At 42.7% G+C, this 14857-nt stretch overlaps 1 protein-coding gene across 2 annotated transcripts; it reads right to left on the minus strand.

The window, feature by feature from the left end:
* Nucleotides 1-9979: 9979 nt before the first annotated feature.
* Nucleotides 9980-14746, minus strand: LOC118360142 (uncharacterized). Of its 2 annotated transcripts, XR_008083232.1 has the most exons (4): nt 14264-14746; nt 13529-13746; nt 11570-13292; nt 9980-11438 (listed from the first exon to the last, which is right to left on the minus strand). XR_008083232.1 is itself a non-coding variant. In XM_052482515.1 (2 exons), the coding sequence occupies exons 1-2, from the start codon at nt 11760-11762 to the stop codon at nt 10561-10563; spliced, it is 1071 nt and encodes a 356-aa protein (XP_052338475.1). In that variant the 5' UTR covers nt 11763-13218; the 3' UTR covers nt 9980-10560. The 2 variants fall into 2 exon arrangements, 1 of the variants encoding a protein (XP_052338475.1); XM_052482515.1 differs by lacking the exons at nt 13529-13746; nt 14264-14746 and having other exon boundaries at nt 11570-13218.
* Nucleotides 14747-14857: the final 111 nt, after the last annotated feature.

Below are 14857 nucleotides of genomic sequence, written 5' to 3' on the forward strand. Positions count from 1 at the left end.
TTTTTAAGTCTCTTTATTGCATGTAATGGGGTCGCGAGTGACTAGGGTTTTCAATTTGTCAGCACGATTGGAGTCAGAGCTTCAGCGGCTCAGACCCTGTAACGGATGGAGGAGATACCTGGGAAGGCTCTAAATTCGACTTGTCGGGAAAACCGGTTGAAAGCTTCTATCGGCAGAATGAACGACCCGGTTGAGCATGCATTTCTTTCCAAAAGCCATTAGAAAATTGTCCGGCCATCATTTGCTACACTTAAATTGCCCTTACCTAACGACTGCGTCTGAAGCCGGGCATGCAACTCAGCTATCCTCACCATAAGGCGATGGTTCTCCTGTATATTATGAGTACAGCGACTGCAAAGCGAAGGCAAAATGTTACTTCGCTTTTTCAACTGGAGGAAGTCCTGCAGATCCATGCCAGATAAAATGTCCGGGGTGATGATATACCACCCCTACCTTGTCACGACACAACTGACTGGCTCAAATGCATTAAGAAGGAAAGCAATTCCACAAATGAACTTTTAAGGCACACCTGTTAATTGAAATGCATTCCAAGAGTGTGCAAAGCTGTCATCAAGGCAAACGGTGGCTACTTTGAAGAATCTAAAATATATTTGGATTTGTTTAACACTTTTTTGGTTACCACATGATTCCATTTGTTATTTCATAGTTTTAATGTCTTCACTGTTAGAAATTAATGAGTAGGTGTGTCCAAACTTTTGACTGGTACTGTAGATCAACGGCGGATGTGGAGGATTCAGACAACAATATGGACGGAGAAGGAAATGCATTGCTTTACAATGACCATCAGGGTGTACTGTTTCCATGCATACCAAATGTTTGCACTTCTGGTGACTTGACCTACATTGCATATGACCATAGCGCATGATTTATGGTCTTAAAGGGTGGGGTGGGGTGGGATTCTTAGGACATTGCCAGCAGTAAGATTTTAGTTCAATTTACAAAAGACAAGGGCTATAGCTTTCAAATGCTATATCACTTTCTATTTTCTGCCAATCTCCCCAAACTCGTAGGACCCTGTAGGAGTATTCCCTGCTTGTTGTTATGGGTGATTTTAATAACTTTTTACCAGATAAATTGACTGAGAACACATTTTCACTTACATCAATGGCCTAGGGAATAGTTACAAGGGAGAGGAGGGGGGATGAATGAGCAAATTGGAAGCTGGGGATGAAAAACACACATAAAAGCAAACTAAATCAATCTAAGTGCATATTCTATATTCATAGCTGATGTGAAATGTCCTACGTGATTTGAATCTGCCGCCAATAAGAAAAAAATGCCCATTCACACACATTCCTACACAGCTTTACAAATTCAGCATTACAGTTTTCAACGCACCCATACCTACCACGGACAGGTTTGACACCAGTGTGTAGATCAGCAGATTCGGACTGCAGAAACTTGTTATGAGGGTGGAGGAGCCCCAGGATGTTCACAATATACTGTGCCATATGCACAAGTAGACTCGATTTCACTGAGCATCTCTGTGATGTCACTTGATTTCAAAACGACTGACAGCGTGGTAAGGTGGCCAGTCCGTCTCTGATCAAGAAGTCTTTTCAGTTTTTCCCTAGCGTACTGTGCTTTTCCCTAGCGTACTGTGCAGCCACCGTGGGTTTTCTCAAGAAATTTTACAGGGAGCTACACACATTGAAAAAGTCTATCACAAAAGTCATCACACAGGAGTGGTGGTTGCTGATAATGGGCCTCTGTACGCCTATGTAGATATTCCACAAAAACATCTGCCGTTTCCAGCTACAATAGTCATTTACAATATTAACAATGTCTACAATAAATGTATGATCAATTTGATGTTATTTTAATGGACATTTCCAAGTAACCCCAAACTGTTGAACGGTAGTGCATAAATATTTAAACATGATTAAAGTGACCAATTTTCATTGACTATGTACATAGGGCAGCAGTCCCTAAAGTGCAAGGTAGAGTACCCGGTGGTAGCCGGCTAGTGACAGTGAATGAGGGGTAGAGTAGGATACTAGGCAGAGGGCAGGGTACTGGGCGGAGGATTTCAAGTGGTGGCTGTTTAACAGTCTGATGGCCTGCTTTGACGCACCTGCACTGTCTCTGCCTTCTTGTTGGTAGTGGGCTGAACAGGCTGTAGCTCGGCTGGCTGAGGTCCTTGAGGATATTTGTGGCCTTCCTGTGACACCGGGTGCTACAAATGTCCTGAAGGACAGGCAGTGTGTCCCCAATGGTGTGCTGGGATGACCGCACCACCTTCTGGAGAGCCCTGCTGTTGTGGACGGTGCAATTTCCGTACCAGGCGGTGATACAGCCCAACAGGATACTCTCAATTGTGCAGCTGTAGACGTTTGTGATGGTCTTAGAGGGCAAGTCAAATTTCTTTAGCCTCCTGAGGTTTAAAGGAACCATTTTAGGTCATCAGTAATGTGCATGCAAATGAACTTGAAGCTTTTTGACAATCTCCACTGCAGGGGTCGTCGATTAGCAAAGGAGATGTGTTGATAGGATTTTGGGAGAGTTTCCCTCAGATTTCCTTTATTAAAGTCCCCAACTGCAATAAATGCGCCCTCGGGATATACGGTTTCCAGTTTGCACAAAATCCAGTGTATAATTGAAGTTGGCAGTTTACATACACTTAGGTTGGAGTATTTAAAACTAGATTTGGATAGAAAATACTCTGACATTTCTAAAACAGCTTGAATGATGTCTGTGAGTATAACAGAACTCATATGGCAGGCAAAAACCTGAGAAAAAATCCAACCAGGAAGTGGGTAATTTGAGGTTTGTAGTTTTTCAACTCTTTCCCTATTGAATACACAGTGTCTATGGGGTCATATTACACTTCCTAGGGCTTCCACTAAATGTAAACAGTCTTTAGAACCTTGTTTGATGCTTCTACTGTGAGGGGGCGAATGAGAGGGGAATGAGTCAAAGGTCTGCCAGAGAGGCATGAGCTGACCACGTGCGTTCACATGATTGTTAGCTTGAGTTCCATTGCAATTCTATAGACAAAGGAATTCTCTGGTTGGAACATTATTGAAGATTTATGTTAAAAACATCCTAAAGATTGATTCTATATATCATTTGACATGTTTCTAAGGACTGTAACGGAACTTTTTTTACTTTTCGTCTGCACCTAGTGATCGCGCGTCATGAATTTGGATTACTGGGCTAAACGCGCAAACAAAAAGGAGGTATTTGGACATAAATTATGGACATTATCGAACAAAACAAACATTTATTGTGGAACTGGGATTCCTGGGAGGGCATTCTAATGAAGATCATCAAAGGTAAGTGAATATTTTTAATGGTATTTCTGACTTCTGTTGACTACACAACATGACGAATATCTGTTTGGGTTGTTTTGGTCTCTGTACTCAAATTATTGCAAATTATTGCATGGTGTGCTTTTTCCAGTAAAGCTCCGGTAAAGCTTTTTTGAAATCTGACGCAGCGGTTGCATTAAGGAGAACTGTATCTATAATTCCATGCATAATAGTTGTATCTTTTATCACTGTTTATTATGAGTATTTCTGTAAATTGATGTGGCTCTCTGCAAAATCACTGGATGTTTTGGAAGTACTGAACGTAACGCACCAATGTATACTGAGATTTTCTTATATAAATATGAACTTTATCGAACAAAATATACATGTATTGTGTAACATGAAGTCCTATGAGTGTCATCTGATGAAGACCATCAAAGGTTAGTGATTAATTTATCTCTATTTCTGCTTTTTGTTACTCCTCTCTTTGGCTGGAAAAATGGCTGTGTTTTTCTGTGACTTGGCTCTGACCTAACATAATCGTTTGGTTTGCTTTTGTCATAAAGCCTTTTTGAAAACGGAGACCCTGGTGGGATTAACAAGAAGTGTATCTTTAAAATTGTGTAAAATACTTGTATGTTTGAGGAATTTTAATTATGGGATTTCTGTCATTTTTTAAATTTGGCGCCCTGCACTTTCACTGGCTGTGGTCATATCGATCCCGTTAGCAGGATCTCAGCCCAAATAAGTTTTAAGGACAACCAAGTCAAGGTATTGGAGTGGCCATCAGAATGCCCTGACCTCAATCCTATAGAAAATGTGTGGGCAGAACTGAAATAGCATGTGCGAGCAAGGAGGCCTACAAACCTGTCTCAGTTACAGCTCTGTCAGGAGGAATGGGACAAAATTCATCCAATTTATTGTGGGAATATTGTAGAAGGCTACCCGAAACGTTTGACCCAAGTTAAACAATTTAAAGGCAATGCTACCAAATACTAATTGAGTGTATGTAACTTCTGACCCACTGGGAATGTGATGAAATAAATAAAAGCTGAAATAAATCATTTACCCTACTATTATTCTGACATTTGACATTCTTCAAATAAAGTGGTGAATCTAACTGACCTAAGACAGGGGATTTTTACTAGGATTAAAGGTCAGGAATTGTGAAAAACTGAGTTGAAATGTATTTGGCTAAGGTGTATGTAAACTTCCGACTTCAACTGTAGTTCCTTGAGAGCCATTGCGGTGTCGGCTTGTAGGGGAGCATACACAACAGTGACTATAACCAAATAGAATTATCTTGGGAAGTAATACGGTGGGCATTTGAGGATGAGGTATTCCAGATGGGGAGAACAAAAGGACTTGAATTTCTGTATGTTACCTCAATCACACCATGAGCTTTTAATCATGAAACATTCTCCTCCACCTCTGTGTTTCCCAGAGAGTGATTTTTCCTGTCCGTGCAATGAACGGAGAACCCTGCTGGTTGTATGGATGGGGACAATATATCCGGAGAGAGCCATGATTCCGTGAAACTGTGAAACAGACTAGGTTACATGTATCTCTGGAAGAAGATCCTCGCACTGAGCACATCTATTTTATTGTTCATGGACTAAACTTTAGCGAGTAATATAATCGGAAGCAGTGGGTGGTATGCCCACCTCCTGAGTCTGACGAGGGCCGTATTTCTCCTCCCTCTCCTCTGGCAGCAACATTTTGGAGTGTCATTCGAGGATGAATGGGGCAGCCTCGGGCAGTTCAAACAAAGGATCCAGGTCTGGGAAGTCAAATTTCTAGTAGAATTTCTGTTGAGTGACCACTGATCTAATATCCAAAATTCATTTTCGGCTGTAGGTGATAGTAAAAACTATAAACGTTCTGATTAAATAATGTAAGAAATAACACACAAAAAACGAAATATAGCGAAGTTTGCTAGGAGCTAGAAACAGGGCGACCATGTCTGTCGGTGCCATCTCATTACTGATATATTGTGTTATTACAATACCTGGAAATATAATTAGAACATTTGGTGAATGTTCTGTAGCGGTTGTTACAGATGTTGAACACAACATTTTAGTTATCACTAGGAGAACATTCCAAGGATATTTCATTTATAACATTTTCTGGAAGAAAAATAAACAATTTGTTATCATCATGTTAGATACAACCCTACAGTACATATAACTTAATGGGAATCTTAGGTAATGTTCTGAGAATGTTCCCGGTTTGACGGTGGGGTGTGGGGAGGTGCTGTTTTATAGTGTTTTAGAGAGAGTGGATTTAGTGCTGATGAGGTGGCATACCAAGCATGCTCCTGTTACTTTGAAGTAGAGGATCGCCCTCTATTGAGGTAGAAGGAAAATAGCATGGAGGTGCGGATTCTGTCATACACAACAAGGACATCCTGTACATTAAAACAATTCATTAACAGATTTTATTGACTGCTCTATAAACAATCATCTAATTGAGATGAATTAGGAGGTATATAAGAAAACATTTATATATTATATAATAATAGTATATATATATATACACAGTAATAGTAAAACGTTTCAACACACCTACACATTCAAGGGTTTTTCTTTATTTTTTACATTGTAGAATAATAGTGAAGATCTCAAAACTATCAAATAACACATATGGAATCATGTAGTAACCCAAAAAGTGTTAAACAAATCAAAATATATTTTATATTTTAAGTTCTTGAAAATGGCCTATTTATTGCCTACTTCCTTTATCTTACCTCATTTGCACACACTGTATAAAGCCTTTTTCTCTATTGTGTTATTGACTGTGTTTGTGTCACTGCTTTGCTTTATCTTGGTCAGGTCGCAGTTGTAAATGAGAACTTGTTCTCAACTAGCCTACCTGGTTAAATAAAGGTTAAATATATATATTTTTTAAATAGCCAGCTTTTGTCTTGATGACAGCTTTGCACACTCTTGGCATTCTCTCAACCAGCTTCACCTGGAATGCTTTTCCAACAGTCTTGAAGGAGTGCCCACATATGCTTAGCACTTGTTGGCTGCCTTTCATTCACCCTGCGGTCCAACTCATCCCAAACTATCTCAATTGGATTGAGGTCAGTTGATTGTGAATGCCAGGTCATCTGCAGCATTCCATCACTCTCCTTCTTGGTCAAATAGCCCTTACACAGCCTAGAGGTGTGTTGGGTCATTATCCTGTTGAAAAACAAACGATAGAAGGAAAGAAATTCCACAAACTAACAATTAACAAGGCACACCTGTTTATTGAAATGCATTCCAGGTGACTACCCCATGAAGCTGGTTGAGAGAATGCCAAGAGTGTGCAAAGCTGTCATCAAAGCAAATGGTGGCTACTTTGAAGAACCTAAAATCTATTTGGAATTGTTTAACACTTTTTTGATTCCATATGTGGTATTTCATAGTTTTGATGTCTTCGCTATTATTCTACAATGTAGAAAATAGTAAAAATAAAGAAAAACCCTTGAATGAGTAGGTGTGTCCAAACTTTTGACTGGTACTATATATACTGTATATATATGTATATATATATCACACACACTGAACAAAAATATAAATGCAACAATTTCAACAATTTTACTGAGTTACAGTTCATATAAGGAAATCAGTCAATTTAAATCAATTCATTAGGCCCTAATCTATGGATTTCACATGATTGTTCAGGGGAGCAGGCCATGGGTGGGCCTGGGACCCACTTGGGAGCCAGGCCTACCCACTTGGGAGCCAGACACGCCCACTGGGAAGCCATAAAAATAAAAACAATTTGGGGGGATTACCCTTATTTTACCAGATAAGTTGACTGTGAACACATTCTCATTTACAGCAGCAACCTAGGGAATAGTTACAGGGGAGAGGAGTGGCGATGAATGAGCAAATTGGAAGCTGGGGATGATTAGGTGGCCATGATGGAATTTAAATCCATAGGGGGGCACAACTAGTATTGCTTTAGAGCCCAAATAAAACAAGGTAGATTGGTCCTACTGCTGTTCGAATGTACAAAAATGTATCTGAAATGCAGCCGCAGACCTACACATTATTTGCGCCTACCAACACGCACAGATCAGCTGGACAGGATGAGCACCACTATGCTATCAAAGATTCTTACAGGCTTCATAACTTAAAATTCAATAATTCGAACTATAGGCTACACTTTCCATTACAAAAGGTCTTTATTGTAGACAGAAATACTCTGTTTCATTAGCTGTCCGTGTGGCTGGTCTCTGAAGAACCCGCAGGTGAAGAATCTGGATGTGGAGGTCCTGGACTGACGTGGTTACATGTGGTTTGCGGTTGTGAAACCGGTTGGACGTACTGCTAAATTCTCTAAAACGACATTGGAGGCGGCTTTTGGTAGAGAAATTAACATTATATTTTATGGCAACAGCTCTGGTGGACATTCCTGCAGTCAGAATGCCAATTGCACACAATTGCACACAGGTGCACCTGTGTAATGATCATGCTGTTTATTCAGCTTCTTGATATGCCACACCTGTCAGGTGAATGCATTATCTTGGCAAAGCAGAAATGCTCTCTAACAGGGATGTAAACAAGTTTGTGCACAATATTTGAGAGAAATAGCTTTTTGTGCATTTCTGGGATCTTTTCTTTCAGCTCATGAAACATGGGACCATCACTTTACATGTTGCATTTATATTTTAGTTCAGTATATACATAATAATATATATAATATACATGCATACACTGAGTATACAAACATTAAGAACACCTGCTCTTTCCATGACGTAGACTTACCAGGTAAATCCAGGTGAAAGCTATGATCCCTTATTGATGTCACATATTAAATCCATGTCATTCAGTGTAGATGAAGGGGAGGATTTTTAAGCCTTGAGACAATTGAGACATGGATTGTGTATAGTATGTGTGGGGGTTGCAACTCAATAAGGTGTTCTTGATGTTTTGTACAGTCAGTGTTTGTATATATATATATATATATATATATATATATATATATACACACACACAGTGGGGAGAACAAGTATTTGATACATTGCCGATTTAGCAGTTTTTCCTACTTACAAAGCATTTAGAGGTCTGTAATGTTTTATCATAGGTACACTTCAATGGTGAGAGACGGAATCTAAAACAAAAATCCAGAAAATCACATTGTATGATTTTTAAGTAATTAATTTGCATTTTATTGTATGACAAAATTATTTGATCACCTACCAACCAGTAAGAATTCCAGCTCTCACAGACCTGTTAGTTTTTCTTTAAGAAGCCCTCCTGTTCTCCACTCATTACCTGTATTAACTGCACCTGTTTGAACTCATTACCTGTATAACCTGTCCACACACTCAATCAAACAGATACCAACCTCTCCACAATGGCCAAGACCAGAGAGCTGTGTAAGGACATGAGGGATAAAATTGTAGACCTGCACAGGGCTGGGATGGGCTACAGGACAATAGGCAAGCAGCTTGGTGAGAAGGCAACAATTATTGGCGCAATTATTAGAAAATGGAAGAAGTTCAAGATGACGGTCAATCACCCTCGGTCTGGGGCTCCATGCAAGAGCTCACCTCGTGGGGCATCACTGATCATGAGGAAGGTGAGGGATCAGCCCAGAACTACACGGCAGGACCTGGTCAATGACCTGAAGAGAGCTGGGACCACAGTCTCAAAGAAAACCATTAGTAACACACTACGCCGTCATGGATTAAAATCCTGCAGCGCACGCAAGGTCCCCCTGCTCAAGCCAGCGCATGTCCAGGCCCGTCTGAAGTTTGCCAATGACCATCTGGATGATCCAGAGGAGGAATGGGAGAAGGTCATGTGGTCTGATGAGACAAAAATAGAGCTTTTGGTCTAAACTCCACTCGCCGTGTTTGGAGGAAGAAGAAGGATGAGTACAACCCCAAGAACACCATCCCAACCGTGAAGCATGGAGGTGGAAACATCATTCATTGGGGATGCTTTTCTGCAAAGGGGACAGGACGACTGCACCATATTGAGGGGAGGATGGATGGGGCCATGTATCGCGTGATCTTGGCCAACAACCTCCTTCCCTCAGTAAGAGCATTGAAGATGGGTCGTGGCTGGGTCTTCCAGCATGACAACGACCCGAAACACACAGCCAGGGCAACTAAGGAGTGGCTCCGTAAGAAGCATCTCAAGGTCCTGGAGTGGCCGAGCCAGTCTCCAGACCTGAACCCAATAGAAAATCTTTGGAGGGAGCTGAAAGTCCGTAATGCCCAGAGACAGCCCTGAAACCTGAAGGATCTGGAGAAGGTCTGAATGGAGGAGTGGGCCTGCTGCAGTGTGTGCAAACCTGGTCAAGAACTACAGGAAACGTATGATCTCTGTAATTGCAAACAAAGGTTTCTGTACCAAATATTAAGTTCTGTGTTTCTGATGTATCAAATACTTATGTCATGCAATAAAATGCAAATGAATTACTTAAAAACTATGCAATGTGATTTTCTGGATTTTTGTTTTAGATTCCGTCTCTCACAGTTGAAGTGTACCTATGATAAAAATGACAGACCTCTACATGCTTTGTAGGTAGGAAAACCTGCAAAATCGGCAGTGTATTAAATACTTGTTCTCCCCACTCCATATATATTTTTTAATAATATAAATGTTCTCTTAGCTCTCTGATACATGGATCAAAAGCTTTTTTTCTGCTACATAATGTAACGGTTGTCGTCGGGAGAAAGAGAGGACCAAGGTGCAAGGTGGTAAGTATTCATTGTAATTTAATAAAGAATGAATACTGAAACAAAGACCAATACACGAATAAAACGAACAGTCCTGAACGGTGCAACAAAACACAGAACAGAAAATAAACACCCACAACTCAAAAGTGAAACCAGGCTACCTAAATATGATTCTCAATCAGAGACAACGATTGGCAGAGTTCCCGCTCAGCCCAGTCAAAACTGTTCGCTGCTCTGGCTCCCCAATGGTGGAACACACTCCCTCACGACGCCAGGACAGCGGAGTCAATCACCACCTTCCGGAGACACCTGAAACCCCACCTCTTTAAGGAATACCTAGGATAGGATAAAGTAATCCTTCTCACCCCCCCCCCCCTTAAAATATTTAGATGCACTATTGTAAAGTGGCTGTTCCACTGGATGTCATAAGGTGAATGCACCAATTTGTAAGTCGCTCTGGATAAGAGCGTCTGCTAAATGACTTACATGTAAATGTAATGTAAATGCAGCTGCCTCTGAGAACCATACCAGGCCGAACACAGAAAATCCCAAATTATAGAAAAAAGAACATAGACAACCCACCCAACTCACGCCCTGACCATTCTAAAACAAAGACATAACAAAGGAACTAAGGTCAGAACGTGACAGTACCCCCCCCCCCCAAAGGTGCGGACTCCGGCCGCAAAACCTGAACCTATATGGGAGGGTCTGGGTGGGTGTCTGTCCGCGGTGGCAGTTCTGGCGCGGGACGTGGACCCCATTTCCACCATAGTCTTTGTCCGCCTCCTCAACCGCCTCCGTGGCCAATTTCGACCTCGGACTGGGGACCCTAGCAATGGGTCCCGAATGGACGGGAGATTCCGGCAGCACCGGACAGAAGGGAGACTCCGGCAACGCCGGACAGGCGGGAGTGAAGGGCGATTCTGGCAGCCCCTGGCTGACTGACGTCTCTGGCAGCTCCTGGCTGACTGACTGCTCTGGCAGCTCCTGGCTGACTGACGGCTCAGGCAGCTCCTGGCTGACTGACGGCTCTGGCAGCTCCTGGCTGACTGACGGCTCTGGCAGCTCCTGGCTGACTGACGGCTCTGGCAGCTCCTGGCTGACTGACGGCTCTGGCAGCTCCTGGCTGACTGACGGCTCTGGCAGCTCCTGGCTGACAGACGGCTCTGGCAGCTCCTGGCTGACTGACGGCTCTGACAGCTCCTGGCTGACTGACGGCTCAGGACAGACTGGCGGCTCTGGCAGCTCAGGACAGACTGGCGGCTCTGGCAGCTCAGGACAGACTGGCGGCTCTGGCAGCTCAGGACAGACTGGCGGCTCTGGCAGCTCAGGACAGACTGGCGGCTCTGGCAGCTCAGGACAGACGGGAGACTCTGGCAGCTCAGGACAGACGGGAGACTCTGGCAGCTCAGGACAGACGGGAGACTCTGGCAGCTCAGGACAGACGGGAGACTCTGGCAGCGCTGGACAGGCGGGAACACCTGTAGGAAGGAAACGGAGAGACAGCCTGGTGGGGGGGGCTGCCACCGGAGGGCTGGTGCGTGGAGGTGGCACCGGATAGACCGTGAAATTGCACTGGAGCTCTCGAGCACCGAGCCTGCCCAACATTTACCTGGTTGAATGCTCCCCGTAGCCAGGCCAGTGCGGCGAGGTGGAATAACCCGCAATGGGCTGTCCCATGTCCAGGAGTCCTGAGATCGCTGCTCCCCGAAACCAAGCTGCTTGGTCCCTTTTTGGTGGGTGTTTCTGTAACGGTTGTCGTCGGGAAAAAGAGAGGACCAAGGTGCAGCGTGGTAAGTATTCATTGTAATTTAATAAAGAATGAATACTGAAACAAAAACAATACACGACAAACGAACAGTCCTGAACGGTGCAACAAAACGCAGAACAGAAAATAAACACCCACAACTCAAAAGTGAAACCAGGCTACCTAAGTATGATTTTCAATCAGGGAAAACAATTGACAGAACGTGACACATAAATCAGTGGAGAAAAATACACATCGAGTCAAAACCCACGTCTTCGAGGAACCATCTTAAAGCTATCCTACCATATACAGTGCCCTCCATAATTATGTATTTATTTTAATTTGATTAAACCTTCATTTAACTAGGCAAGTCAGTTAAGAACAAATTCTTATTTACAATGATGGCCTACCCCGGCCAAACCCGGACGACGCTGGGCCAATTGTGCGCCGCCCTATGCGACTCCCAATCACGGCCGGTTGTGATACAACCTGGAATTGAACCAGGGTCTGTCGTGACGCCTCTAGCACGGAGATACAGTGACTTAGACCGCTGTGCCACTCGGGAGCACAAATACTTATTGGGACAGTGAAAAATATTTTCTTCTTTTGGCTCTGTACTCCAAAAGTTTGGATTTGAAATGAAGCAAAGACTGACTGCTTTAATTTGAGGGTACTTTCATCCATATCGGGTGACCCATTTAGAAATTACAGCACTTGGTCCCATATTCATAGCACCCAATGACCTCATCAAGTTTGTGACCACAAATTTGTTGGATGCGCTTGCTCTTTGTTTTGGTTGTTTCAGATTATTTTGTGCACAATAGTAAATAATGCACTGTCATTTTGAAGTCACTTTTATTGTAAATAAGAATCAAATATTTTTCAGAACACTTCGGTTGGCTACAATCATAACTGCTCAGTGTTGGGGAGTAGTGAACAACATGTAAACCTAGTAATTTGACTAGATTTTACAGTAGTTTGGTGGTAGTTGAACTGAATTCAAAGGTAGGTAGTGTAGGTAGGTAGTGTTTTCAGTAGTTAATTACTTTTCTTGCCATGTGGTGGTGTAGCTAACTACTGGAAACCCACACTGTTTTGTTTTGCTATAAGAAAATAAAATATGGGCGAAGTAGGCAATACCTTCCTTTCTAAATTTGAAGTTGTTGTGTTTAATAGGCCAAATTACACATTCTGTTAACATTTGACCAGTAAAGTGATCTGTTCTTGCAACTTGTAGTCTATGACATTTCAGATTTAAATTTGATAATTTTTCACAAAGTAGTTTTGATGTAGTGTACTACTTTTTCAAAGTAACTTTAAGGAAACTATATTTTTCCTTAAGGGCAGCTAAGCTTCTAGTGTGAATTGGTAGCTCAGTAAGCTATATTTTCAGTGTCGCTTCCCCAACACCGTTACTGCTCTTCTCGTCTTGTGTTTGATTCCTGAGCGTGACAATATGTATAGAATTTGAACTAAGAGTAGTTCTGGTTTCATGAAGCTCCAGTGAAGTCAGCTCTCCTCTGTCACTCCCTTCAGACGAAGCTCCTCCTGGACCCGAGAGAGGTAGCCCGGGTCTGGATACCCGAAACTAACAAGGAGAAAAGAGAGAGGGCGTAACAGCTTCAGTGTCACATTGATCTGTCATTTCAAAAACATGGCAATGTTCGAACGCTCTCGAATGTCAATAACACTGTTGAAACACCGTCAATCACGGTGATATGGGTCTTCATTAGACTTAGGGATAGAAATGTCACAATGGAACTTCAGGAGCATTCAAACCATGTGTGAGTATTTCCTCAGACTAGGATAGATAGTCCTACTTACAACTGTGGTCCTCCACTAATGTTGGTCTTGTGGTGTATGTCGTTCCATGTGATGGAGTTGTTGAGGCCGGTAGTGGCTGATGTCCCGATCGTGAAGATGAGCCTCCTGTGAAAGGCTGTCTGGAGCAGCCTCAGTACCTTCTCTCCTTCCTCACAGGCTGGCAGAAAGGCTGTCCTGGATGTGCTACAGTACTTCTCACCCGGGTTCGGATGCTCAGGCTGGAGGGATGTGGCGAGAAAGAGGAATATCAATCAATCAACTGTGTCTATAAAACCATTTTCCACAGTAGCAAGGAAAAACTCCCAAGAAGGAAGAGACCTCAAGAGGAACCAGACTCAAAACCGGAAATGGGTCTTCTCCTCTGGCTGAAGGCCTAATCATGTTATTTCAAATAACTGACTGGTGGTGGTAAGATGAATCCTACTACTTATAATTAGGGACTCATGGAGGATCACACTCCACCTTAGGTGATAAAGAAGTCAGCAGCTAATCTGTCTGGCATGACATCACCAGCAAGACTGTAATGCCATGGAGGGGCAGTACCAAAGCAATACATCGACTTTCATATAAGGGCTTTCAAGAACAACATTAAGATGAATCTCCGACTATACGCATGGCCCTTCCATCTTCAAGTCAATTGTGGCACAATGTCTATTGACACTTTCAATTCTGCGATACAATATAAAGCCCATCTGCGTCACATATAAAGTAAACATAGGCTACAATAAATCTCACCCCTTGTACTCCGGCTGGAAAGTGATAATCAATCGTGATATGTCCATTCCCCTCCTCATAACCAGGTAAACACTGCCAGTTGCGTCTCACTGTCATGGTCCCGTTCCGGGGCTGCGTTCCTTCGTAGGTCCCGTAAAAACTATTACATACCGGACATGCGGGTTTAATTTTTAAAAACGAGTCAATACAACTTGAACAGAATGAGTGAGAACATTTTAAAGTTGTCTTTTCCTGAAAACTATCCATGCATATTATGCAATGGTCCTCCTCGTCGGCGCCGAGTCGCTGCTCTGTTGCAGAAGTACATCTGTCGCCTATGTTGGAGAATCCAGATGTCATTATAGATTAAGCGTTTGAGGACATTTTGTACATAGCTAATTTGAGGCAGAAACAGGAAAACGCAAAGTCATCTGACCAACTCGTCTGAGCTGAACTATGACTTTCAGGAAGAAGACCGTCGACAGAAAGAGGACTAAAACCTCCCACATCTAGGCATTACCATACGTCACCCGTTGCTAATGTTCGGCAGAAGGTACAATGTAAGTGTAAAGGCTACAGTAACGTTCCACTTCAATAGTTTGCACAGCCATGCGT

The sequence above is a fragment of the Oncorhynchus keta genome, chromosome 27 (genome assembly GCF_023373465.1).
Source record: "Oncorhynchus keta strain PuntledgeMale-10-30-2019 chromosome 27, Oket_V2, whole genome shotgun sequence".
Lineage (NCBI taxonomy): Eukaryota > Metazoa > Chordata > Actinopteri > Salmoniformes > Salmonidae > Oncorhynchus > Oncorhynchus keta.

Bases quoted from the DNA above. Each gene is read 5' to 3' on its own strand.
- LOC118360142 (XM_052482515.1), bottom strand. From the start codon at position 11,762: ATGAATACTTACCACGCTGCACCTTGGTCCTCTCTTTTTCCCGACGAC. The intron at 11,439-11,569 runs GTAAATGTTGGG...TCCTTCCTACAG, and splicing joins TACGGGGAGCATTCAACCAG to GTGTTCCCGCCTGTCCAGCG.